The sequence below is a fragment of the Brachyistius frenatus genome, unplaced genomic scaffold, assembly GCF_029030835.1.
Source record: "Brachyistius frenatus isolate BFR_SWC_R1_liver_20210118 unplaced genomic scaffold, ASM2903083v1 Contig_18, whole genome shotgun sequence".
NCBI classification, from domain to species: Eukaryota; Metazoa; Chordata; class Actinopteri; family Embiotocidae; genus Brachyistius; species Brachyistius frenatus.
In genome coordinates, this window is record NW_027210617.1 from 2,873,353 (window position 1) to 2,900,505 (window position 27,153).

The 27,153-nt window shown below is 43.1% G+C and overlaps 1 protein-coding gene across 7 annotated transcripts; it reads left to right on the plus strand.

The window, feature by feature from the left end:
- Positions 1–2,674: 2,674 nt before the first annotated feature.
- On the plus strand, positions 2,675–26,551 carry gatad2ab (GATA zinc finger domain containing 2Ab). 7 transcript variants are annotated; one of them, XM_069694902.1, is made up of 12 exons: positions 14,899–15,076; positions 16,812–17,120; positions 20,284–20,407; positions 20,977–21,108; positions 21,273–21,344; positions 21,564–21,680; positions 22,037–22,237; positions 22,418–22,667; positions 22,802–23,202; positions 23,310–23,538; positions 23,669–23,724; positions 23,885–23,965. In XM_069694902.1, exons 1-12 carry the CDS (start codon positions 15,006–15,008, stop codon positions 23,888–23,890), a joined length of 1,968 nt encoding a protein of 655 aa, XP_069551003.1. In that variant the 5' UTR covers positions 14,899–15,005; the 3' UTR covers positions 23,891–23,965. The 7 variants fall into 7 exon arrangements, with proteins under 7 accessions (XP_069550998.1, XP_069551001.1, XP_069550999.1 ...); XM_069694897.1 differs by lacking the exon at positions 14,899–15,076 and adding an exon at positions 2,675–2,875 and having other exon boundaries at positions 23,669–26,551; XM_069694900.1 differs by lacking the exon at positions 14,899–15,076 and adding an exon at positions 3,589–3,789 and having other exon boundaries at positions 23,669–26,551.
- The last annotated feature ends 602 nt before the right edge of the window (positions 26,552–27,153 follow it).

Consider the following 27,153-nt stretch of genomic DNA (forward strand, 5'->3'; position numbering starts at 1 on the left):
GTCTTTTTTATTTACAATTTACACAGCATCCCAACTTTTTTGGAAACAGGGTTGTAGTTTAGATGTCAAAGAAGTAGAGCAGTAGAGAAGTAGAGTAGGTGGGTGTGAGAATTGAGGGGAGTAGTTCTGGGAGGCCAGGACTGCTGATGAACCTCCCGAGGTGTCATGGACCAAACTCGAAGAAACACCGGTGAAGGGAGGTGCCCACCTGATAACCCCAGTGAGATACTGCTCACTCTGACCTTCTTGCTAAGGCCTTGTGCTAGGTGTTGTTTGTGTATGAGCATAGCATGCATAGTGTTTAGCATCGAATCCTGTGAATTAATAAGATGTGTGGCAGATAGTAATATTGTGTGGACTTTAAAACTAAAACATCATCGGTATCAGTGCCTAATCAAACTCATCCCATCTTTTCTTAAAGCATCCTTTTTTGTTTTCTCATGCTACAGGGTTTCTCCATTCTCACTGGGTAAGCTTTTATCTTCACCACTCAGAATACCTTTAACAAGGTATTTGAGGCTCGTGTGTAGCAGAAAACTAAGTCTTATCCCTTAATGTATCATGTGTGGTTAAAACTGCGCAAATTCATGACATAGACTTGTGGTTTACGAGGTTCCAGTTTGTAGCTATCAAAGACCTTTACGTGTAAATCTATTCCTGTGCCTACCCATGCCTCTTTTTCTGCATGTAGCAGTCACCACATAGAGCAGTTTGAATAAGGATGAACCTTTAAACACTCCTAACAGCAACAGATGGCCGGCGCCATTATCTCCCTGGCTTGAAGCTCTATAAGGTCTGTCTGCAGGTGGTAAACTGAGATTCAGATGTAATTATGTTCAAGTCAGTCTGATCAAGTCTGCAACAACAAAGGAATTATTTCAGTTAGTGAGGTTAACCACAGAAATATTCCCTCCAGCACCAAAAACTGTGGCAAATGAAGTGGTCTGGTTAGTGTAGCTTTGTCACATGAGTTGTTTGTGACTCTGGCTGTACTTTAGGAGCTGGTTGACCCCCATCCAAGCCCACCAAAAATTAGCTCAGAAATGGACTAAGGAAGGGACAATGGGTGCAGACAAAACATTTAGCACTCCTGTCTCCACTAATTGTAAAGCTACTGTAGGTTCCTTTAGTCTTAGGAAGACCATGACAGGATGGGACAGGGCCAGAGCCACTGTCTCTCTAGTCAGGGAAACACGCATATCTGTTCAGATTCAGCATAAGCTTTAATGACACCCTCTTTTGTTGTATGTGGTTGCAACATTAAAAATGACCTATCTGATGTTTCGATTGGGTTACAAATTGTACTTGATACTTACGATCTGGGAGCAAAGGTGTAGTTTGTATCTGGATCCTGACACTGCAAATTGAAATAGGTAGCACAGTAAAAGAAGCCATCAACGCAAGTTCTGTGATGAAAACAAATGCTGTAAATTGAAATAAATGGGATTCATGTGGACTGTAAAGCATAAATTGCAGGAACATACTTGTGGCAACATGAGTAGAGTAATAAGAATAGAAAGAAAGTCAAAAATAAAATGAATTAGTCAAATGGATATGTGACTTTTTGTGTTTCCTTGTATCTCTGTATGGCCAGTAGCAGTCTAAATAAAGATTGTAAGAGGTGTAAGCCTAATTAGTAGAGTATTGTCATGTGTCAATAAACAGTCCATTATTTTTGATTTATTATGTCATGTTGTTGTATTGGGTCAAACACACAAACACACCAACTAGAAAATGTATTTGTGAAGTAAGCACAAATTGTTACACAACCTTTCAAATATAGTCCAATCCAGTCAATTTCAATAAGAAGATAATAGCTTGCCATCCAACTAATTATCACGTTTACCCATTTACGGTGGTAGAATGTGACGAGTACATTTACTCAAGTACTATACTTACTTGTCTTTCCATCTCATGCAGCTTCTCAACTACTTCTCAAATGAAAATATTGTACTGTGCACTGCACTACATTTGTCTGACAGTGTAAGTCACTTTTAAGATTGCATATTTCCATGCCTATCCTGTAAAGGGGAAGCCATGTATCTCCAACTGTGTTGATTTAAAACATTTCTGATGAACTTTAAAGATTCAATTAGACATTTAAAAAAAAAAACTATTTAAAAGCCAAGTCAGTCAAAAAAGAAATGTCATGGGGCTGAAAACAGGACTGTTTTTTTAAACTCAATAAAAGTTGACTTTTTAGAGATGGGTGGTTCTTACAGGACAGGGACGATACAAACTCATGTTTATCTTAAAGATTACGATGCCTTACTGTAGATTAACTAAGCAGTTAAAAAAAAAAAATCGCTCAACCTTAAACATATACAGCAGCAAAATGCAGTGCACTACACAGCAAGTACTTTTAATACTTATTTCCACACAAGTAAAGTTTTGAATGCATGATTTTTTTGCTTGTAGTGGAGTATTTTCCCAGTACTTACTACTTTTACTTAAGCAACAGATTATCTAACACATTTAACTTGAATGTGGGCTCCTATTCCGTAAACTGCACTGTCCTTTGTTTGTTTAAAAAAAAAAAAAAAAAAAAAAAAGAAGAAAAAAAAAATCTATCTACTTCTACAGCACTTCCGTCGATTCGTACCCAAAAGCATCATTTTTTTTTTTTTTTTTTTTACGTCCGAGCACTTAGAAACGCAACATTTCCGAGGTGTATTTGAACGCAGCATGACGCCGCCTGGCCGTGGTGGCTCATTATCTGGCAGCCGGAGTGGCAGCGGACAGAAGAGAGGGGATCCCCGGGGTTTTTTTTTTTAATACACCGAAAGCCAGCTAAAACACTTCGCGTCAAAACAACTTGAAAAATCGCCTGTGTGTGTGGGGGGGTGGACCTCGAGAAAGCTCCTCCTCGACTCCCGTAAGTTCAAGCGCCGTTATTTCGTCGACGTACATCGCCTCGATTCAAGGTTTTAAATGTTTCAATTAAAACGACGACGGTGAAGTTTCTCTGTCGGCGTTAGCGCGGCTAGCGCAAGTTAAGCTAGGTAGCTTAGCTCGATGTCGGCTAACGTGCAAAGGTAACAGTTTGTGTGTCGCTGAGCTACACGCACACACACACACGCACACGCACGCACACACACACACACACACACGGGATGCCAAGAAACTAAAAAAAAAAAAAAAAAAAGCCTCTAAAAGTGGAGGAATATAAACTAAACTCGACCCGGCGAACTTGTACGAAGATGCATCAATATCGGACTGTGACGTGAGTTATTCGGGTTTTTTTGGTTTTTTTTTAATCGAGCCGGTGCGAAGCTGCGTAAACTCTCCGTCCGGGAGGGAGCGAGAAGAGATGCTGACATTTTATGTGTCTTATCGATTATTTGTGGGAAAAAAAAAAAAAAAAATCCAGCGACTGTCCGCTCAGACACGACTGACCGGCTAAAGTTAGCAGGCTAACTTTAGCTCGCTGGCTAGCCCCCCCCCCCCCCCCCCCTCCCGGTGAGACGAGGTCGGTTTCATTGTTTGTCGCGTGTCGCTATTTGAACTCGTGAAGACGTCCGAGCTATAAAACGATAAATAAATACATATATATATATATATATATATATATCATAATTTATCACGCCGCGTTTTAAAGGAGCGTGAAGCCGCCGTGTTTGAGTCGTGGACTTGTTTATCTCCGATGGTGATGATGGTGATCACAATGGGGGCTGTTAGCTCGCGTTAGTTAGCCGCTGGTTGAGCAGCCGGACAGATGGACAGATGGACAGACGGACAGGTTGTTGTTGGGCAAAAGCCGAGTTAGCGGTAGCTTGTTGTTGTTGACGGGTGAGTTGAAAACGAGCAGCTTTTCTTTTTGTTTTTGTTTTTTTTTAGGTGGGGGGGGGGGTTGGGGGGGGGCAAAGTTTGGGTCACTCAAGTTTATAAACGCTTGTGCTCCCTCATGTCGCGAAGCCGACCGGTCCCGGTCCCGGTCCGCCGCGGGCAGCGATGGTCGAGGCTGGACGAGCCACTGATCTCACAACTTTGTCAGAATAGCTCAACCGTGAAAAGCCTTTTTATGGAGGCGTAATGGTGGACGGCTGTGCCTCTTGTCGGGGTGTCTGTCTGTGTCCACGACAGCGATCAACCCACGCTAACACCACGGACAACTAAACGCCTACTTTGTGCATTTTTTACCAAAAATAACAATGTTTCTGTAACTGAGGTAAAAAAAAAAAAAAATCACCTCTTAATGTGTGTAATGCGATTTCTTAATGTCAGGTCTATAAACGTGTGTTAACTATCGTAACATTCATTTCCCTGTGAAATGAATCATTTTGATATTGATTAATTTTTTTTTTTTTTTAATTATTAAGCCCGTGCACGTGGATTATCTGTGCAGTCATGTTATCTACAGCAGCCTATGAACCATAGGTCACGTTGTGTGAATGGACAAGTCAGTTTGGTCTTCACCTGACTTTGAGGTGTGTCTTGTAAACTGAACAGCAGTGTGCAAATTCCTACCTCTGCTCCTTTTAGAGGAGGCAGACATTTGGCACCCTTGGCTAGTGATGGGGGACACGTGTCACTTTGCATTTTATGATTGGCCTTGGATTTGCCTGAGGAGGGGGGCCTCTTATGAAAAACCCTCCTGAGAGTGATTTAACTGGACAGGCATGACTCGAGATCTTCTCCTCTTCTGCGGCATCAGGATCAAAACTTCTAAAGATATATCTGTATTTTCTGCCACTCATTACTGTTTTTTTTTTTGTGTGTCATTGTCAAGGTTCATGGGTACCTTTTGCGCATTATTGCCGTTGTTACATTTGTTTTGGTTATATTATCCTTGAAATTTGCAGGTCTTAATATCTATTATAGTCTGGAATTTAATGTTTCTGTTATTTTCACTTTCCTGAGTTGTGACTTGTGTTCGATACTAATTGTGACCAGTTGGCCTAAAAGTGAAGAATCGAATAACAAGTGTTTTACATTTAGTTCATAGTAATGTTGCATTTTGATACGTCTTAACTGAAAAGGTAGGTTAGTTTACTTGCACCCATTGTTGTTACTTTTTACAGCGAATTTGTGACTGTCACAGGGATATTAAAACACCAGTCACATCTGTTAAACATAACCTTAACCAAACAAAGTGAATCATGATTTAAGAAAATTCTTTTCTTTTCTCTTTTTTTTTTCTTTTTTTGTGTGGAAATGCAACATCCCCCTTGTTAGTCTTTGTTTCGTGCCTTTTTCTACTGATTAACAGTATTTAGACCCAATGCTGATATTATCTCTCTGAATGGTTGTATATGACACAACTCATTGTTTCCGTCCATTCACGTCTGGCTGAGGTGCTATCATAATAGCAGCTCAGTGTGGGACACAGTTTAACACAGCAGTCAAGAGTCTGGTGGACTGCGAGATCAGTCACTGTGAGAAGGTTAACAGGAAATGTTTGTGAAACCACGAGGTCTCACCAAAATGGTCCTGCTAGATGGTGTCAGTATGGACGAGAGATCGGGGAACCTCATTGCAATAGTTTTTAGGATTACTCCACTGTGAAGTCACGAGGAAAAGATGGATTGTAATTCTCAGCCTTGTTTATGCGTTGGTAATCACTCGTTGCTTATCAAGTGCGATGCAAAAGTGACAGATGTTGCTGCAAGTGAAAACTGTCCCTTGTTTTTTGGAGAAGTAATTCACCTTGTAATTTTGAGATAATTCGTTGAGCTCTTGTTTTAGTGAGTAAAGTAGATTTACAGAGTATTTTTATGATCTCAATGTTTTTATATCCTTGAAGAAATTGCCTTTCTGGCAGTTTCCTTGGTTGTTGCTCCTTTGCGCCAGAGGACAGGAGCAGACCTATCGGCCAGGGGTTCCCACCCAAAGACCTCGGGCAATGCTCGGAGCTGGAGGTGAGCAACGCTCCAATGTTTGACGGACTGAAGTATTTCTCGTTTACCCTGTTGGACTTCATCAAGCATGTGTGTTTACAATGTAACCAACCTGACTTAGACTGTTAAAAGTGAAGTGATGAGTTTGGTGTCGCGATGGATGAAATGAACATCTTTAAAAAAAAAAGACAAAATTCCATTGCTGACACATGTACTGAAAAGCTGCCTACTGGTTGAGACTGGACATACAGTTGATATTCCTTCAGTGAATGGCTAACAATGAATTGACCGTCAAATGAATGGAAACAAGTGGTGTTTGTCACGGTTACAAAAGTCAAAGTTGTCGTTCAGTGAAAACATGTTTTTACCATACCACAGATGCAAGTGTTTGTTTCATTCAACAGTGGTTCAGTACATGAAAAGACTGTATGACTAAGAGAGAAAAATTGTGAGAAAATGGAAAGTGAAACTTTATCAGTTGCCATCTCGTTTTTGTTTTGTTTATTGAAGTAGAAAGTGCACCAGACAAATACTCAGCAGGCACAAATATCACCAGGCCAGCTGCCACTGGTATTTTGGCAGGTATTATAGGCTTAAAAATGTGTTCCTGTCCTTACTTGACGAATTGAAAATTACCACTCAAATGCATGAAAAATAACTGGTTCGAATGAGAGCTCCAAGTCCTGCTTCTCTTCATTCAGTACAATGAATCAATATTCGATACAGTAATATGCATTCATTGGGAGCTTCCCAAGCACTGAAAGCCGGCTAAACAGCCACCTACCAGCCTCTGTGTGACTGTCCACTTCTACAAGTTAACATCTTTAATGCTGCGGTGGGCCACTGGTTACTTTGATTTCTGCAGCCAAGTACATTCACAAAGCTATAAGCAGCACTCTGTAGTAGCAGTACCCTGACAGTAAGACACTTCCTGTTCACTCTGATAATGGTAATCATTCTTCTGTTTGGTTCCACTAGCATTTTTGCTTACAAGTGACAACCCGCATGACCAGTATTGCCTGAAGCAGCCTCTCTTCCCACTGTAAGCAAGACTAACTGCACATTTACAGGTTATGAAATACACATTTCTAAAGTTTTTATTTTTTTTCAGTCTCCCTTTAACAATCGCTTTCACTGTGTGGCCTAGTGCTGACATGGCAATTCTCGAACTGTCAGTGCAGCAAACAGGCAGACTGTAGCAACTTGGATGCATGTAGCATCAAGGCATGTGTTCATGAGGTGACAAACTGTCCTGGCTGACTCCTGCCACATGGCTGGTTTGTGTCAGTTGTGTGTACTGTGTGTATTTCATCACTGTATAGTCATTAAAACAAGCGTTAATTACACTGACTTTGGAAGCCCGCTGGTTGCTTATGGTTGGCAGATTTTTTTTTTTTTTAATTTTTTTGTATTGGAGCGTGAACACTAGTAGACGGAGAACATGTTTGTACAATCACAGCTGTGATGGGAGGTTGGAAAGGAACAGGATGAAGCACCAGAGGGAAATTTATAGTGTCACACCAGATGAACAATGGTAAAAATAGTTCTCTATAATGGGTAGTTTGTGTGCCAGAGTGCTGTGAGGTGTTCCACACATTGTCTTCTGCTACGTCACATTACATAAAAATGACTTGATTGTCATTCCTGAAGCTCACTGTCATCCTACTCTATATCTTCCTACCTATGTTTTGGATGAGTAATATATCGTGCAGCTATCCTGTGGCCCAGGATGAGAAATGACTTCAAAAATGTATTATCAGGATGACTTTAGTGACTCCAGAATTAAATTTTAGTCTTCAAATTTTGATATGCAAGAGTGTCCTTAGCATTCCTGAGTAGGATGGTATAATAACATTTTTAAATGAGTATACCAGATATCCTGGGCACATGAATTTGTTTTTATAGATAGTAGATATCACTTTCTAACTTTGTAGTTTCTTTCTCTTTTTCTGTTTGAACTGTTAATAATGGATTTCAGTGGTGATGGCGGCAGAACGGAAAAAGTAAAAAGTAAATTCAAAGGGACTTTTTGTATCACTCCTACAACATAATCCACATTTCCTTTGCTCATTTGCTTGACAGCACTGAGGACAATACACACAGCAGCAGTATGTTAACATTATTTTGACGTTAAGCCTATAAATCAGTCACTTCAAGAAATTTCAATCTTCTGATTGTTATAATGTAAATTAAAACAGTCAAGCGGCAACGCTGCAAACTTCCTTTGGTTTCTCCGTAGTAAAGGTACTCAATAGAAGCTCTGCTGAAGGTACAAAGGCACAAAGCAAGCCTTTTTAAACAAAACTTGCATTATAAACTAATATAACTCCACATTAACAGCCTTGCTGACTTTAAATGAGCTTTGCTTTATAAGTCTGAGAATCTCGATACGATCATTTCTTAAGTGTGATTTGAGTTTGGCTTCATGGTATGAAATTTAAGTCTGGGGTCGTGCCACAGAGGGTTGGTGTTTGCTATTTCAAATACAGCGCTTTCAGTGGCGGGTCGCTTAAAAAGACAAATTTTATTGATGTGGGATGGAAAGTTGAAAAGAAATTAAGGAGCGCCGACTTAACTTACTTACTAGTTTGAATTTAGTGGTTCAGAATCAAAACGGCTTGAACTTGATGCTGCACCACCACATATGAAGGCAGCTCGGCCTCATCTGTCATTTTGTGCTTCATCTACATTCTTTTGACCTGTACACAAGGATGTAAAAAGCACAAGTGAACAAGAATCAAATATCTATATTCATGAGCAACTTTCTTTTAACGCAATGTGCACGGCACTCAAAAGTGAAGAGGTCCATTACAAAGTTATGGCATCACCTTTGGGTGTGGTTAAGTGGACCAGACAACACTTGAGGCCACACCCAATGTTGTTGTCGGGTGTGGTCATTGAAGAAAACACACTTGCTTTATGCCAGAAATTCAATCTTAATCCCTTTTTTTTTTTTAAATGTCATTGTAATTTCTTTAATGAATGTGGGCATCCTCCAATGGATGTAGGCCAACACTCCCGCGTTAAGCAGTCAGAGGATTGAGAAGGAAGACGAGCTAATTTGTAAAATGACTTACCAGTCGGTGGACGTTGATCATCATGAAGGCGAATACTTGTGTATCTATTGAATGAAGACACAGGCTTCCCTCTCGGTCTTTATGTTTGTATATGTAAACATAGATTTTTTTTTTTTTTTTTTACTATTTTCAGCATCTTAATTGCCAGCGACAGCTTTTCTTTAAATTGTAATGCTTGATGTACTCATTGGCTTGTAGATTATTGTGTACAAAACACGTTCCACTTGAATATCGGGGTAATGGAGACTGGCCCGGGATGCTGAAGTCTTGTTGTTGATCGTCTCCTCTGTTTACGTCAATCGTCTAAACAAGAATAACAAGTTATGGCACTTAACCAGCTCCTCATTTGATCTTATACGGTTTCTCGTTTTCATTCTTGGCAAATTTGCCACCCTAATTGAGAAACACAAGGAAACTGCCCCCCCCGCCCCACCCCCCAACCACCTCCCCGTGCACTCTTTAAGCTCTTTTCCCTCCTACTCTGGTCACTTCCTGCCATCCATTTCTGAGAAATGTAATCTGATAGCAGTCTGCGTGTGTCCTGGCCCTCCAGTCTATATGTGGGTATGTGCTTCTGGTTTTACAGGATTATGGAGTAACCATTTGGAAGCAATTTGGCTGAAATTGTAGATAATCCCCTTCTAGGATTTTTGAAAACATTTGAGTTTTTTTCCTTTTTTATTATAGCTGGTAAAACATTTGTGGCTGAAAATGTATCCCGTGATTAGAAGCTTAATGCTGCTTAAGGTTGTCTTGAGAAGTGAAGGTGTGTTGGAGCTTCACGATTTAGATGCTTCTTGTCATGTGATGGTCAGGAGATTATGTTCTTTATGGCGTGCCGCAATTACTCCGAATACTACCGAAGCTTTCGCGTCTTGCAGATGGACAGTATGTCTGTGATGCGCACCAAATTCCAGATGAGATGTGGGCAGTGAGAATTCATGCGCTTTTTAAAAAAAATAAAAATTGTTTGTTGTATGTGATGAGGATAGGATAGGTGGCACAAGGATCGGTGTGTTTGTAGTTCACAAACACCCATCGTCACATATGTTTTAATATGGCTATACGCGGCTCCCTTTTTGAATAATCATGTACAAAAGTCAGTCTTCCACTTCCTGGACTTACTGCTGCTGTTGTCGTCACGTTGCTGAGGGAGAATCCAGGTGGAGACATGCGCACACTTACATACACTTTGTGGCTGCGGCACACACACACACACACACACACACACACACACACACACACACACACAGGCAGTCTGGCAGGTTCAGGGTTAAAGGCTTCCATTTTGTTAGGTAACACCCTAATGGTCTGATCTGTCAGTGGTGTTAAAATGGCAGGGGCTTAACCCTTGGCGTTCGGGACACAACCAGTAGGGGCACACACACGCATACGCACACTTTTGGGCTGGCCGAGCCTACAACACAACAACTGAGGAGGAGGGTGTGCGTGAGGCAGGGAGGGGTAGAGGGAAGGACAGTGAGAGAGAGAGAGAGAGAGAAGACAAGGAAGAGTATTTTTCACTTGGGTACAGTTAGATTATGGCTCAGCTAACCACATGCGCTCTGCACCCTTCTCCCTCCTCCAACCATGGCACCGTCTCAACTGGGTCCCTGCCCCCACTCTTAGCCTGGTGCACAGATTAGCATAGGTATGCTGATTTTATTTTTCTTAATTATGTAGATGATTATCCCAAAGGAAAAGAATTTGTTTCTGAAAAAAAACACAAGTTTAACATGACGTGAGAGATCAGCAGCAGGAATCAGGTATGGTCGTGAGGAGTAAATGATCGTCTTAAATGTAAGATCATAAAATCGTCATCTTGTCATATATGCTGGTAAGATAATTGGCACGCTGAGTGATTAAATCAATATTACGAGGGTCAAGGCTCATTTGCTCCACGAGAATCAAATTGCCGCTGTGCTGTCTTTTTATTGGGCAATATTAAATCCATACTGGTATTGCTTTTATTGGACAGTATAATTGTTGTTTCCCCTTGTATTGAACCCTAAGGACACAGTTGAAAAGCCTCGGGTTTAAAAAAAAAAAAAAAATGGCTGTTAATGTGTTGGCTGGCTGGATCCAGTCCCAGCGGGGAGATCATTACAGTGCTGGAGATGAGAGGCTAGCACGCCACCCGAGGAGATGTGCCTTTGCCATTGATCTGGTCTCTGAACTGCTGGACACAATAGGAGACCAACTGAGAATAAAACCTGTAGTGTCAGCCCAGGTCACAAGATTTCCATTCGTTTTCAAGCAAGTGCATCTTATCCTGCCACAGTATACGAGTGGATGGGAGATTTGATATTGGCGTACACAACCCACGCAGAGAAATACAAATTTATCACATCTATTGATTCATTTGGTCGAGAAGCAAATGGCTTGTGTGTAAACCCTTTCATACATATTTGTGTTTTGGATCTTTTTGAGTGGGTAGTAGAGATATCTTGTCTAACTCGCAGTCCCTAACTCTGCCATGCTTTGTTTTTCTTTTTTGGTCTAAGATCGGCTCTGCCCTCAGGCCCTATTATTCTGGGGGAAAACGAGAGACATGGATCCTCCTCCACAGTCTCCTGAGAGAAACAGGCATGGATAACTAATCCTCTTCTATCCTCTTTCTCATCCTCTCGTCATTATTGTTGCCATTGGTAGGGCATTGCATATGCTAAAGAGATTAATCTTCATTAGGTAGTTTACACTGCCATACGATTAGACACGGTATTGTCAGGAATTTATTGATATCAGTATCGATGCCAGTACATCTTAAAGGTATATACTTTACTTGTCTGTACTCTCATCAATATTCTCCCTCAATTTAATGGTATTACAATTGGGGAAAATGGGATGTTTTTTTTTTGTAGCGTGAGAGATCCACCAATGACTGGCTGTATCCTTTTACGTGGTTGGTACAAGAAAAACAACCAAATACGAAGAGGCTCGTGTTAAAAGCGGCGGGCGGGATAACGGGCACAGGGTAGTGCACGTCCTTCAGAACAGATAACGCATGGGATGTAAGATTTAATGTAAGGTTTGCAATATGTCGGACATTTCAGAGAAGAGAGTCGCTGAATGTCTGAAGGAAGGCGACGGGACCACCACGGCAATCTGTGCTAAAGTTACTGTTGGCATTTGAACTTATGCTAGTGCTGTAACTTTGTGAAGTTGATAACTGTGAAGTTGTTGAGGCACAAATGGTGCCGTCAAAGAGTTGAATGGGTTGTCCAGATGAAAAGTGAAAGAAATAGTCTTGCAAAGACAGAAAACGGAGAGCTAGGGCGACGTGTTCAAACACCGACAATCCTGACTCTGGTATAGTGATGTCAGTTATCATAGTTTATTGATGCTGTGTGTGTGTGTTTTCTTCTTTGGTCGAAAATTATTTATAAACTTCATTTCAAAATCAGTCAGCTTTTTGTAATTCCTGTAAATTAATCGCAGCCTCAAGACCGCAGGGGTGTTGTAGTGTAAATCAAAGCTCTGCACTGTGACATGGTTGGCTTACCTTTTTAAAGTCCGAAATGAGCAGTGGAGTTGTGATTGTGGAAAACAATAGGCAGAACATATATTTGAATAGAAGTCCCAGAACAAAGAGGTTGGAGGTACCCGTTTCCTCAGGCATCTCCCGATGGACCTGCTGCTGATGACCAAGTCAGACCTGCTCGTGAGATTGTCGTGTCGGTTTCCGTTGTTTTTTTTTACATGCTGCATAAATAGAGCTGGGGGACCGCTTGCACTGCCAGGGAGGCTACTAGTTGATTGATTTTTTTTGTTGGATCTTTTTGCCGTTTATTGCCTGGCGATAGAATGGAAATTCATGGCAAACTCAGAAATCCAGCAATCTGATGTGGCTTACATTTTCACGGTCCACTTTGAAAGAGAAAGAGTAGCTTTGTCTGTATTATCATGTGTTGTTCCCGCCGCTTTTGGAGCCATAATTTACCCCCTCAGCCCTACTTTCTTTATCTCCTACTTTTGAACGCTGTCGTAGTCTAACTCTTTCCGTTTCCTACTGCTTTGAAGTCTTTGCTAGTTTTCTTCTGCCGTCGAACCCTCTCAGGTGTCACTGTTCAATGCCATAGACGGACCGTTTCCAGATCGCACCTGGGATTTTCTTTAATCCCTCTCAAATTTTCTATCCATACATTTGTCATTGTGATATTTTTTTCCCCCTACTATAAACGGGATATATCACACATACTATTTTCATGATCTATAGTCATCATCTGATTTTTACTGACTGAATCAACCAGTGAGCGATGGTGCTTCAATGGAGGCTCAGTGAGATCAAGTGCTTTGGAACAGTAAAAACTAGCGCACACACACCTCTTAGTCTCAAGTGCATACACAACACATCACAACATATATGCATGGACAACAATTTTAATCCCCCTCCCCACCTCACCCCACTTGTTGCTTAGCAGCAGTGCAGCCAGCATGTTAAACACCGGATTCACAATGCCACCTATCTCTTCTGGGACAAAGGTAGCCACGTGTCTCCGGAGTCTGCAACCAGCCGCCACAGCCGTCCGGGTGACGTGAAGATATGACTGCAATGTCCCAAAGGGTTCCAGTCATTTTCTACCCGACACGCTTCGCCACCACACCGTTACAGCAAGAGCAATGTGCAGCCACCGTTTCTACATCCTTACAGGGTTAAAGTATGATTTCTGAAGCGCTCTGTGTGTGTGTGTGTGTGTGTGTGTGTGTGTGTGTGTGTGTGTGTGTGTGTGTGTGTGTGTGTGTGTGTGTGTGTGTGTGTGTGTGTGTGGGGTATATGGGCGCGCACACAAGCTGTCATCTCTAGCAGATAGATAGCCTTTGTGTCCAGGGATGGTACAGCAGGGCACATCTGTCCTTGCCGTGTACCGGAGCAGGCCAGATTTCAGTCCCCACACACACACACACACACACACGCACACACTTAAATGTTTCGCTGTGTTGTAGTTGCTTCGTTTTGGATGCGTTCTTCGGTTTACTTATTGCCACCAGCTCAGCTCAACACCTTGCAAAATGTCAGGGATGTCTGTATCTTATCTCGACTCGAGCTGAATTAACAAAAGTGCATTGTTAGAACGCGGCGGTCTTACCGCACACAGCGATTTGTTGAAATTGCTGAAAAAGCGGTTTCATTTTCCCACCTTACATTGCAGTCCTCTCTGTGCCTCGTCTTGCAGATGACAGACTCGTCGTACGAGGTCTCCTATGCATTCGATGTCGTCGGGTCAATTATCACCTTTTAATGCCTAACAAACAACGTTAGTAGTTTTGTCTGCTGTCCATTATGTCCAATCAAGCTGAAAGGCTGTTTTGAGGAGTATCGGATATCGTGAATGACAGGCTTATTACGTGGAGCGTTGACTCTGGACTGCCACAGAAGTAACTCGCGTCCGCCTAGTCTGGTGTTTTGGAATGTCCAAAGACTACATCCTTTCTCCCTCCTCCCTCCGGTCTTGTTCGCTGTGTCGGACCCGTCTGTGGCCTCTCGGTCTCTCTTCCTCCCTTCTGCCACTCTCTCCATAGGTTCAACCTGCACCCTCTCTCTACTGCAGACCAGTTTGAACTGGTTTCGAAGGAGAGACATTTTTCTCTCGCTTCACGATTGTCATGGCCAGAAGAATTCACAATGATGAATTAGCCATCACCATATGCATAGAATATTTGAACATAATAACAATGCTATTGGTCAATTTTATATTTGCGTATATTTGGGTTTTGTCATTTTTGTTGTTGTTTTGTTGGCAAATGAAACACTTAAAATACAAGTGTAGATAGTGTGGGAGAGTCTGAAGCAGGCCTATGATTTAGTAATAGCTTCATCCTGACACGCACCAGCCGTGTCTTCTTTTGATTTCTTGTCTACTGACTCAAACAAAATTAGCTGACCGGAAACCCCGGCTTTATCTGGCTTCTTTGACGCTGCCTAACGAAAAAGCAAGAGAGCGTATCCTGGCGAGCGTCTTTCTTTTGTCTGTCATCTGCTCAAGCATCATTTTTGCGCTGCAGTAGTTGCCACACAGCACACACTGTGGCGGTCGCTTTCCTGTTTTTGGCAGGCGAGAACCATCGTTAAGGAGAAATACCGCCGCCTACTATGTTGGGAGTGTCGACCAGTTTTTTTTTCTGGCGCTGGAATGTTTACCATACGTGTGTATTTGACACGATGTCAGTATTTCTTTTTATTTTTTTATTTATTTTTTTATGTCCTGGTCATTGTCAATAATCGACACCTCAGTATGGAGCTGTGAAGATGTCACGGACCAGAAAGCCCTCGACTCGGCTTCCTTTAATCAGACATGCAAGGTTGCGTAGATATGCACATGGTTTCAGTCCAATGATTAGTTACGGTATCATATCAGGATCTTTAAATGATTTAATTATATGTTATGTGGGCATTCTTGTACAAAATGTTAGTAAAGCATCACCTATTTTATTGTAAAGTGTTCATTGTAGAGCCAGTGCGAGTGCCTGTTCCATAATGATTACACGGCCTACATCGGTGTGCTTGGTGGGAATGTTTCACAGAGTTTGGTGCTTTCTTTTTCTGCTGTGTAATAGTTTTTTTCCCCCCAGAAATCTAAGTGGGTCTCTCATCCTCTGCTGTTACTGTACTGCGTACGATTTGGGTCAGCATCTGGGGAACTGGCAGTAGGACAGGAGATGCCTGTACACCTCAGGGTTGTCCCTTTTTACACCGCTGGAAATATCAGAAAAAGATGAATAAGCAAATATTTTGATAATCAGTTAGTCAGTTCAGGCAGGCAACAATGAAAAACACTTTTCCGGCCTGTCAAATGTGATGATTTGGTGTTTTTTTTTTTTTCCCTATGAATCATGATACGAGAGGAAATATCTGGGAAATTGGCATTTAAAACTTTTTTTGGGACATTTTAATAGACTGAATAATCGAGTAATCAAGAAAAATAATGATGATCATGATAAGAATTTCGTATGATTACAGAGCAGGATTTACAGTGGTTGCACAATCTGTTTTAGTTTCTGGTTGAATATAGTAGCAATCTGTGGAATAAAATGTGCTTAAAGATACCACATCCCCCAGGTGTGATTCATAGAGAAATCTTTGATTTAAGCCTCTGCCATTTAAACTTAAATTGAATTCCCACCCGAGTGCTGCTGTAGAATCATATTTGTTGTTTAGGTTTAGCGTCGTCAGTCGCTCTTTAGTCACCTGCTGGCCTCTCGGGCGAAGTCAGCCTCTGAGGTCATTTATCACTATGAAGTTTACACCTACCATTGCTGTCGTCCAGTTTTACTGTCTCAATTCTAGTTTCTAATTGTACCTCGGCCAACAAAAAACTTGAACAACAGTTTACTTCGCAGGGCGTATAGGACTACGTCTTTGTTGCTGGACCTGTAATTGTCTTCTCTATTTTCAAATTGGATTTCAGAAAATCCTCATTTGCTACAGTGCGTGATTGTTAAAAAAAAAAAAAAAGAAGTAATTGTTAGCATTCACACATTAGTATGTTGTTGTTTTGGCATGTTGGCTAAAGAAGAGTGGCAGTTTTATCAGGAGGTGATAAACTGTATCATGGCAGACCTCCTGATAAAGTTTGCATTACAGTAGGCTTATTAAATTGTGAAAAGTGATATTCAGTTTTAGAGTTGCTCTGTGGAAACCGCTCATCTTGGACCACAAACAATTGCCGCTCCCTACTGTAGGAGTGCACCTTGACCTGTGCATTACCGCACAAACATTTACCCTGCTGCCCACTCTGAACTTTCGGTTTTTTTTTTCTTTTCACAACCAAAGCCTTTTTGCCTCCTTGTCTGTTGGTTTTATGGAAGTATTTAGTTTGTTTGTAACAGTTTGCTCTCTCTCTCTCTCTGTCTCTGTCTTTCTGTTTCTGTCTCTCCCTCTCTCTCCCTCTCTCTCCAGGGTGAGAGCAGCCATGTCGGAGGAGGCGGTGAGGCAGACTCGCAGCCAGAAGCGGGCTCTGGAGAGGGACCATGCAGCTGTTGCTGGCTCCCCGGGGGACGTGGACAGTAAAAGGGTTAAGCTGGAGAAGGGTGACACAGCTGGGACCCCGCTGGCCCTTGTGGGATCTGAAGCCGAGGGCGTCACCCTGAAGAGCGAGCAGGCCACTAAGGTGGCAGCTAGCATCCTGAAGACAGGGGAAGTGAAGGCCACCATAAAGGTGGAGGTGCAGACTGGAGACGAGCCTGTTGACATGAGCACTTCCAAAAGGTGAGAAAAGGAAAAAGTTCAGTGTCACATTAGAGTTAGTGTAAGGGGCTTAGAGCTTGCTGGTTTTGAGGAGCATGTTCTTGTTTAGTTTATTGGAATACAATGAACACTTTTACTTGCCCAGTAATATCTGTTCCTGTACACTTGATATTTCACAGTGAGCCAACTTTGTCCACAATAAACAATGCACAAGTGTTTCCAGCTGCACAAAATACACCATAATCTGCTTACACACAAATTTGAGAGTACAAGATACAAACTATACTTTGCTCCTGTTTCTGTTTGGGTTTGTTTTGCTGATGTTGAATCATCTGCATTAAAAGGACAACTGAGGCACACTAACTACCTGCATTTTTCTGTGCGAATTGGTCTGAAAAGTTCTTGCAGCTTATTTATGTAGTGCGGGCCTTGGATTTTATGCATGCATGCACAGTGCGGTTTTGATGTGTCTATTGGAGTCTCAGGTTTCTCTTTAACTTTACACTAGCAAGTGGTCTGACAGGAGTCATACAGGAAGTCACTGTGTGGTTGCCTGCAGCCTGCCCCCATTTTGAAAACTTTTTGAGGCTCCTGAGGCCTGGGCTCCATTTTCTCCCACAGCAGCACCTGAACTCTGCCTCACACTTCACACAAAATGAAGGCTATGTGTCACAAACTGGTTCCAACTGGCCGTTGCCATGGTTTCCACATTGGAAGGAGCAGTTGGAGGAAGGAGGGGCCAGGAGGGGTGGTGGGTGTGTCACATGACCACACAGAGAAATGCCTGATGTCATGTGACCTGTGTTTCATAGTGCGATAAATAACACACACTGATGTGATGGCAGTTAAAGTGGAACAGAGAGCTGATTCAGCTGAAAGCGAGCTGGCTCCGTTGTTTGTGGAACATCACAACTGCACACAAGTGTCACCTTTGGCTCCGGTTTAACCCCCGGCATGTGTTTCTTTGCTTACTTACTGCAAGGTGATTATTTTATTGCTTTTGCAGAGAGGACAAGTTGGCCAACTTTGAAATTGAATGCCATGCGAGCTCATTTTTGCCCACGCCAGACGATGTTAGAAACTGAACCGATGGATGTTAGAAACTGAACCGATGCGGTTGTCGTGAATGGGTACATGTACGTGAGGGGTGTCGCAGAGACGATGCTGAAAGACAACACTCCTGTGTCTTCTTAAGTAGGCTGCATGCTGTTTGATGCTTTGTATACAGTAGAACATGTCAAAATTTGAGCACCTCTTTACTGAGCTTGTTGCTGGTTCACAGCGCCGCCATAACATCAACTTGAAGAGCCATATGCAGCTTAAAATGGCCCTTGGCAGTTTGGCATTGCTTTCTGAATGGAGAATCCCGCCGCACCTCATAATGACTGATTCAGCAATCCTATAGCTGGGTCAGTGCGAAGCCATGATCAGGGAAGCCGAGGCATGCAGAAACACTGGACCTTACGTAACCAAGCTGCTGTGTGTTGTGACGCTTGTGTAAGCTGTTCTCAATAGTTCGTCGCAACCACCATAAGCTAGTCCGTGTTATTTGGTCAGGGAGGCTAAGTCCGTCGAGGCGCTGGGTTTCCATTAAGATTTTGTGAGAAAGGAATCTCTCCAATTCCTCTCCAGTGCTACTTATTTCTATCTTCATACTGTATGTATGGAATGTAAACAGAAGTGTGCAGAAACACTGGTAACCCTTCAGGCTGTAGCTGTGCTTATGGAGGGGACGGCTATTCTGAGAAAGAGTATTCTGAAAGTGACAGATCATTCTTTCTCATTTTTAAGGAAACACATGAGGGAAGTACTTTCCAGGAAGTGGCAGCAGAAAAGCATTACAAGGGTCTGTTTGTGTACTGAGCAGCAGCTGGGAAAAGTTTTATTATGATGCTAATTGGGCTGCACGTTGCGATTGCTTAGTCTGGGGAAATGTGCGTGTAGTCATGTACATATTAAAAACATGGGTCTTGTCTATCTTGACCTTATTGAACTGAGCATGCGGTGTCTGCTGAGGGCAGCTGCTGAGACAGATGTTGCGGCGAAAGAGGGGATTGCAGAAAACCGTGTCTGGAGACCTGAGAGCGCAAAAGGAATGAAAAAATGCGAAGAAGTGAGTCAGTGAGTCAGAGTATAAAAGATGAACAAGTAAGGAAGGATGGGGGAGGGGTGTGCGAAAGAGTGACTGACTGACTGAGTGACTGAGTGACTGAGTGAGAGTGTACACAATAGGTTGGCTCCTGGCCACGTTATTCCCCTCCCCCTCACTGTCACCCTCTCCAGTGTCTTCAGCAGACCTGGCTCTGCAAAGCTCTGTCAGCTTGTGACTCTGATGTCGGCAGCTGGGAGGGAGGGCAGAGCGGAGGCCCAGGCTGTGCCGATCAGGCTAGGCCATAGGCCTTGCCGCGGAGGTAGGGGAGGGGTGAGGCCCTGTCTGGTTGGGAAACTGGGTCTGAGCCCTGAAGCCTCTTCACTCAACAGAACAATTACATAACTTCACGGGGCTTGTGTTCAGGCTTAACTCCACAGTATGACACAAACCTCTTATCTCTCACATGCGGTGGTATCTAGCTTCCCTTCACCTCCACTAGTTCTTCCTAGCCAGCCTGACTTTTAGGACCCGACAGGAATCCCCACCGGGATAGAGGCAGATTTATTTTTCCGCCATGGTCCATCCGCTGTAAATTACAACCACCCCCTACTTCTTACCTCCACCCCTCTCCAGAGTGATGCATATGTAGCTCGCCTTTGTTCTCCTTAGTCTTCAGGAAAAGCCACTTAACATTTCATCAAAGGTCTGGAGCCTTTTCTTCACACAAAAACACAACAATGCAGTTAATTTGGCCTTTGTTTTTATGTTGATTGTGTGTGAATTTTTGGTCGGAAGGGAGCGGATTGGGATGTCTGTCGATGTTACCTTTTGCTGGAGATAATGGGTTGTTGCGTTCTTCCCCTGCCGCCATTACTCCATTATTGATCTCTTGGTTCTTGTGTGTCCCAGCACACATTCACACCACAACAGGGATGATAAAATCGTAATTATACGCTGCCACCTACTGGTTGAAATATAGAACTGCAGGTCATTTTGAATTGCTGCGAGGTCGCTTGAAGCGCAGGAGCATGATGGATGCTGGATGGTGACATGACAACAACAATGCTAATCTTATGACGTTTCTCGCTCCAGTGACGTTAAGAGCGAGCGGCAGCCTCCTTCGCCAGACGATGTGATCGTGTTGTCAGACAATGAGCCGTCCAGTCCGCTCATGAACGGCCACTGCGTCACAAAGGCGGACACAGACAAACTTATGGTAGGAAAACGCAATTGAAACATTTCAAACAATTGTTCTACTCTGTTCACTGGTTTAAAAGTCTTCTCTCTTACTTGGTAACGCCTGCTGAGAACACTGAAAACGTACAACTTGTACTGCTACAACAACCTCTCCAGATTACATTACATTTAGCTGACGCTTTTATCCAAAGCGACTTACAACACACCGATGGTACAACATCGGGAGCAATTTTAGGGTTCGGTGTCTTGCTCGAGGACACTTAGGCATGCGGACAGGAGGAGCTGGGGATCGAACCACCAACCTTCCGATTAGTGTGCAACCCACTCTACCGACTGAGCCACAGTTACAAATAAATTCAGTATTAAATTTGAAGGCATAGTTTGTGATTTGTCCCGTCTTCTGCCATTACTTTAAATTGTACTTTCATTAAAAGACAGTCATGTCACAAAACAGAAGTCCTTGTTGTTATTCTTTTCTGAAGGAAAAAAAAACCCCGAAACAAAACACTCTACACATAAAAATAACTCTTATGAACATCATTTTCTAAAGTTGTCGTCTTCTGTTTTTTTTGGGGGGGGTATTTATAGAAGAGTTCACCTGAGGAAAGGGAGCGCGTCATCAAACAGCTGAAGGAGGAACTGAGACTCCAAGAGGCCAAACTTGTGCTGCTGAAGAAACTACGACAGAGCCAGATCCAGAAGGAGAGCTCTGTACAGAAGGTAACCATTACATAATAATGTTGATTTCTTGTTATGTCTAGTGATACCGAACAGAAGAGTCCTAGTTCCTGTCTTCCATATGACATCATTGATGTACACATAAAAAAAAACAACAACCAAAAAAAACATTCTGTTCATTGATGCCCTGTTTCCTTAATGTCCAGGCATCTGGCTCTGTGGCTACTCCTCCTCCTCTGGTGAGAGGTAGCATGACATCAAGCAAAGGAACCCTGCAGGTAGGGACTCGCCTACTTGGCCCAGTAGTACTACAAAGTACTCATGCATGTAAAAGTCCTCTGTCGTATTGTGATGTGCCAGACCACAGTTGAGGTGGACACCCGAGTCGGGTTCACTTGTTTTTTTTTTTTTAAATTAATTTTTTTTTTAGAACAAAACAAAAAGCAAAACTGGCATAGTGCCATTTAAATTTACTGGAATTGTTGTTGTGCTTCCAGGTGATTGGTCGCAGCTCAGGCACGGTGATCCCCCCTCCGCTGGTGCGGGGTGGGCAACACGTCCCGTCCAAACACAACTCTCAGAGCGTCATGCCACCCCTGGTCAGAGGAGCCCAGGTTAGTGAGCGGAACCGTTTCATATCATTTGCTGTGTTGCCATCTTACCTCTCAGGTGTATTCATTTCAAGGGTCCCTTCCAGACATGGAGTAAGAGGCATTAGAAAACTCTGCTTGGAACAATGTGTGTCTAATATGGGTTTTCCACAAAAAAAAACAAAAAAAAAGATTAGTTGTCTCATTAAAATGAAATCTTCTCCTTTTCCCTGTTCGGAATCTATGAATGTGTAAACTTGTACTTTGAATGTTTAATTTGGTCTTTTTTTTTTAAATTTTTTTTTTTAACCTTCCATCTCTTCATGCCTCCGGATCATTATCCTCTGTAATGATTGTTTCTGTGTGTTTGTGACTATCAGCCGATCGCAGTAACTCCCCACCAGATAGCCAGTCTACGTCAGCAACAGCAGCATCACAGCGGTTCAGGCCCCCCTCCACTCTTGTTGGCTCCCAGGGCTTCCGTGCCCAATGTCCAGATCCAGGGCCAGAGGATCATTCAGCAGGGACTCATTCGGGTGGCTAATGTAGCCAACAGTAATATCATGGTCAACATCCCTCAGGTGAGGACACAATATACAAGCAGTTATTGTACACCTGTGGAGAAATTCCATTGAAATATGTACCAGTTCTTCTTTTTTGCTGGCTAAGCTTTCCATTTTGAGGCTGCATGGTTTATAATTGATGTCCTCATATGTTGCTTCTAAGGTCGTTTCTGTTTTTTTTTTTTTTTTTGTGTCCAGGCATCTCCAACCAGCCTAAAGGGCTCTTCAGTGTCACCCAACTCCAGTGTGAATGACTCTCCAGCCAGCCGGCAGGCGGCTGCTAAACTTGCACTGCGTAAACAGTTGGAGAAGACGCTGCTGGAGATCCCTCCACCCAAACCTCCTGCCCCCGAGTTCAACTTCCTGCCCTCTGCTGCCAATAATGAGTTCATTTACTTGCTGGGATTGGAAGAGGTGGTGCAAAAACTTCTGGAGATGCATGGCAGGGGTAGGTGGATTTTTGCACTCTGGGGGCTACTTTGCAGATGTCGCAGTACAGCGGTGGATCTAACTTGTAGAATGTAAAAGTATAAAACCAGTAGAAGCTCTGTGTTCATCTCGGGTCTGTTGTCCATCCCACAGGTAACCTGGGCCCAGCTGCTACAATGGCTGGCTCAATTCCCAAAGAGCCATACACCTGCGCCCAGTGCAAGACGGACTTTACCTCCCGCTGGAGAAAGGAGAAGGCTGGGACCATCCTCTGTGACCAATGCATGTCGTCCAATCAGAAGAAGGCCCTGAAGGCTGAGCACACCAGCCGCCTGAAGGCAGCGTTTGTTAAGGCACTCCAGCAGGAGCAGGAGATTGAACAGCGTATCCTCCAGCAGGCAGCCTCCTCTTCCTCTGCCTCCTCTGTCTCTAAAATCACCTCGTCCTCCTCTTCCTTACTGTCCAAAAGTGAAGTGCTGGTGTCCCAGCAGTATAAGCATGTCCGGGCTGCCATGCAGCACAGATCTCTGTCTGCCCACCACTCCACTATCAAGGTCAGCGTGGCATTTTGATTGCGTTGACGATCCCGATCCGCAGGTACAATACGCTGCAAGTTAATGACCGGCTGAACCGACACCTCCATCACATTGTGTCTCCACAGAGTCAGCTGTCACACAGCCTCCAGTCTGCAGTGAACGCTCGTGGCATGGCCCACTCCTTCACCCCCTCCCAGCTGCAGAATGCGGTGACAGCGGCAGCGTTGGGCAGTAGGTCAGGTAAGCATGCTGCAGCACGTCCGCTGCAGCACGGGACAAAGGTCAGCGCCGGCAGCAGCGGCGGTAACCAGGGCAACATGGCTGCCTGGAGGAAGCAGAGCGGTGGCAACACAGGTAAATGGACACGGGACAAGTTTTGGTCACCTGTTCTCGCTTTCTGCCCCTCTTTGGGTTAATGACTCATTTTTGAGGTGGATTTCTCTTCTGTCACTCTTCCCTCTTTCTTTCTATTCCCCGTGTTTAGTTTGGGCATTTTGTATCGCTAGAAGTAAACTCCTAAAAGGTCCAACTTTTTCTGGGGTGAAATATTTTTTTTTATTTATCATTACACTTATTGCTCTATGCCAAATCTGTCAATTACAATACTCTAAAAGTATATTTCATCATCTAATATCATTGTATAACAGCCTGATATCAATAATGTCCAGTGCATTGACCGCTTGTGTTTGTCTCTTGACAGGTGTGACCATGGCCTACGTGAACCCCAGCTTGTCTGCCCATAAGACCACCTCTGCTGTTGAGCGTCAGCGAGAATATCTGCTGGACATGATTCCTTCCCGTTCTATCTCCCAGGCAGCAAACACATGGAAATAATGCAATCCTACTCCCGACCGGCACCATAACTATTAGCCCTCTTAATATCAATAACAGCCATTCTCATTATCGTTCTAATCCTTTCGATGGACTCTGACGCTGGCTAAAGTGGCGCAGGGGAGAATCAGCCTCTTTTCATTGTCGGACGGAGGTCTTCTTGCGCCTCTTTTCCATCTTCTTCTGCTACCTTCTTCCTTATCTGAATCCTTCCCCGAGTTGGAGTTGTGCTGCGGCAGCTTCAGGGACACGAGGAATATGTCGAATAGAATTTGGGTACCTTTTGTGAGGGTTGGGGTGACATGGGCATGTACAATTTTACAAACTTCTCCAGTGATGTTGCCTCCCCCTCCCTGTGTATTGGTCGAACCTCCCATTTGCACCAAGAGGAAGCCGCCACCCGATCCCCGAGCTCCCCTGCCTCTGGATCAGGCAGGGAAAAGTAATAATCACTATTATATACAATGAAATATTCGCCTTACGTCCTGCCCTTCTCCAGTCTGAGCCAGTCAGACTCAGGCCCGTGTGGTGGCCAAACCGAACTTAACCTCATCACAGGGATTGTTGTTGAGCTTCGAGGACCATCCACGAAATAATAAGAACTGCTTCAGCTTTGCAAAAATGAATAAAATCAAAAAAGGACTGTAAAAAAAAAAAAAAAAAAAAGGATCTCTATCTGCACACAGACTGCCTCTTCTCTCTAACCTACAGCGTATAGCTGAGAAGTTGACGTGTGTTGGATTATTTTGTATGGCTGAATGTTAGGATTTTTGTCTTTTCTTCTGTAAGTCATATACTGTGTTTGGAATATTGTGCTCCCTGATACTTTGGAAGTGGCCTCTTGTTGAGGTCTGAATTTACAGGCTTAATGTTACTGTTGAGGTGGTTTTACATCTGCTGGGTTCCATGTTGTGGCCTACTTTTAAAATACTTTTGTTTTTTTTAAGACGAAGAGGACGAATAAGGTTTTGCTGACTCATGTAAAAACACGGAGCATATGTTTCGGAGGACTATTCTTATTGAATATTGTAAAATAAACCTTCCAAAGAACTAGTGGAGCCCAAATGGAATCCCTTCTGCTAGAAGGTTTCTAGTTTATTTGAACCCTCTCTGGATATAAACATGAATTCATGCTAAACTGAGGGGGGGGAGGGTGTAAGGAATGTCATATTTTTGACATCGTTTTGCTTTTAGTCATAGGTTGTGGTGCATTTTTTTTTTTTTTTTTTTTTCTTCAATAGACAAACGTCAAGTTTATTTATAGGGTCATGTTAGTAAAGACATATGCTTATGCCCTAAGTTTGAATGGATCATCACCTTAAGATTTGTTTTCTCTCATGTGTCAAGTGGCTCCCGCGCACCCTACGATTGGTCAGAGAGAAGCAGGACAGCTTTCAGAATGTAGTTATGCAAAAAACAAAACAAAAAAAAACAAAAAACCCTATAGCAACAAATGACATGAACTTCTTAGTCGTTAACATTAAGGTGTGTATGAATTCTGTCTGTCAGGTCATTGAATTGAGCTATCTCTGCCTTTCACATGAGCTATAGTGCATTTTTATCAGGTCGCAGCAGCACAGGATAAGCTAGAGAAGTACAAATATGTCCAACATTAAACGGCAAGAATTCCCGTTGCTCGTGGGTTTGAGTTGTTAAGCAACCATGTGCTGTCTTCTTTCATTTCAGTCCTTGGGGTGGTTCAGTTGTGTCAGCACTCAGAAAATGGCTTTACATTTATGCCCTATTGGAAAATGTCACAAACGATGTTGAATTTTTAAAAAACAAAAATCTCAACCCCAACTGACAAGAGGCTGACCACCCCGGCATTTAATTTCCAATATCTTGTCTTTTTTTTTAATTTTTTCTTTTTTTTTTCTCACATTTAAATGATATTGTTAATGATGTCATCACTGATTTACAAACCCTGCGTCTTGCTGCCCTACCGCCCCACTCCAGATTGTGATCTAGCATTGTAAGGTTTATATCCATAGTGCACTCTTTAGCTCACTGATCAAGTCAGGCTTCATATAGTAAAAGATGGTGCACTGCATTAGGTAAATGGGCATCAGTCGAAGTTTATCTCTCGGTGCTCGGGTATCATCCCCGCGTTTCATTTCGGATGGTGCGACAGTACAGTACGTACGTTACTGACAGAAATGCAAGCGCACAACGTTGAGTTTTAATAGCTGGAGATTTTCGTCTCTCTCGTCTCCCCAAGTAGCATCAGAAATATTCCAGGTTGTCTGTACATTCCTGACAGGCAGAAGGTAGCAGCCCGCGTCTTGTGGATGCAAAATAAGCAATCTGGAACGAGCCCCATCACTTGTAACCCCGTGCTGTCCTGACTACTGCCTGCTGCTGCTGCTGCTGCTGCTGTTTTGACAACAATATCACCATTCCGTTTGTTTGGGGGTCGATGCTCTGCTAAACGCAGCACAGCCCAAATCAAAAAGAAAACAATGTATGAGAAATATTTGTTTTTTTGGGACTTTTTTTCTGCTCTATTAAATAATAATAAAACTAATTTTAACCCCTCTTTCTGCTGTTTCGCCATTTTTGTTGTTGTTGTTGATGATGTGTAAACCATTGGTTCAGTGGAATTTGACACTGCAGGTACGAAACATACAGCGCACGCGTGTGTGTGTATATTTTTGAGGTGTCAAAACGAATTCGACCAACGAGTAAACGTTTGCTCTGGCGAGCCGCAGCTAGCCAGGAGTGCCACAAATTGCCATTACGAGGGGAGTTTTTGATAACTGAACGTGAAAATGGGGGTGTTTTCTGTGAAAATTGTAAGAAAACATAAACAATTTGTGACACTTAAGCTTGCCATATATAGCAAACACCATACCTACACTACCACCTCATGGCTCGGCAGATATGGGCGCATTTTGTTGCAGGTGCAAGTCATGTTTGGTGCGCTGCTGCAAACACCTGCACGCCCAACCTAGAGTTCACTATAGGTTATATACACAAAGATAATTCTGTTTTCACCACTATTCAACCGCTGTCTTGAGAAAAGTGCTCGTGGTAGTCGTAAAATTATAGGTCCAACCATATCTATAAAAATGTATGTGAACTAAAGCACCAGTGTGACCCCCGTCATAATAGTTAGCTGAACCGTTTACCACCTCGTGC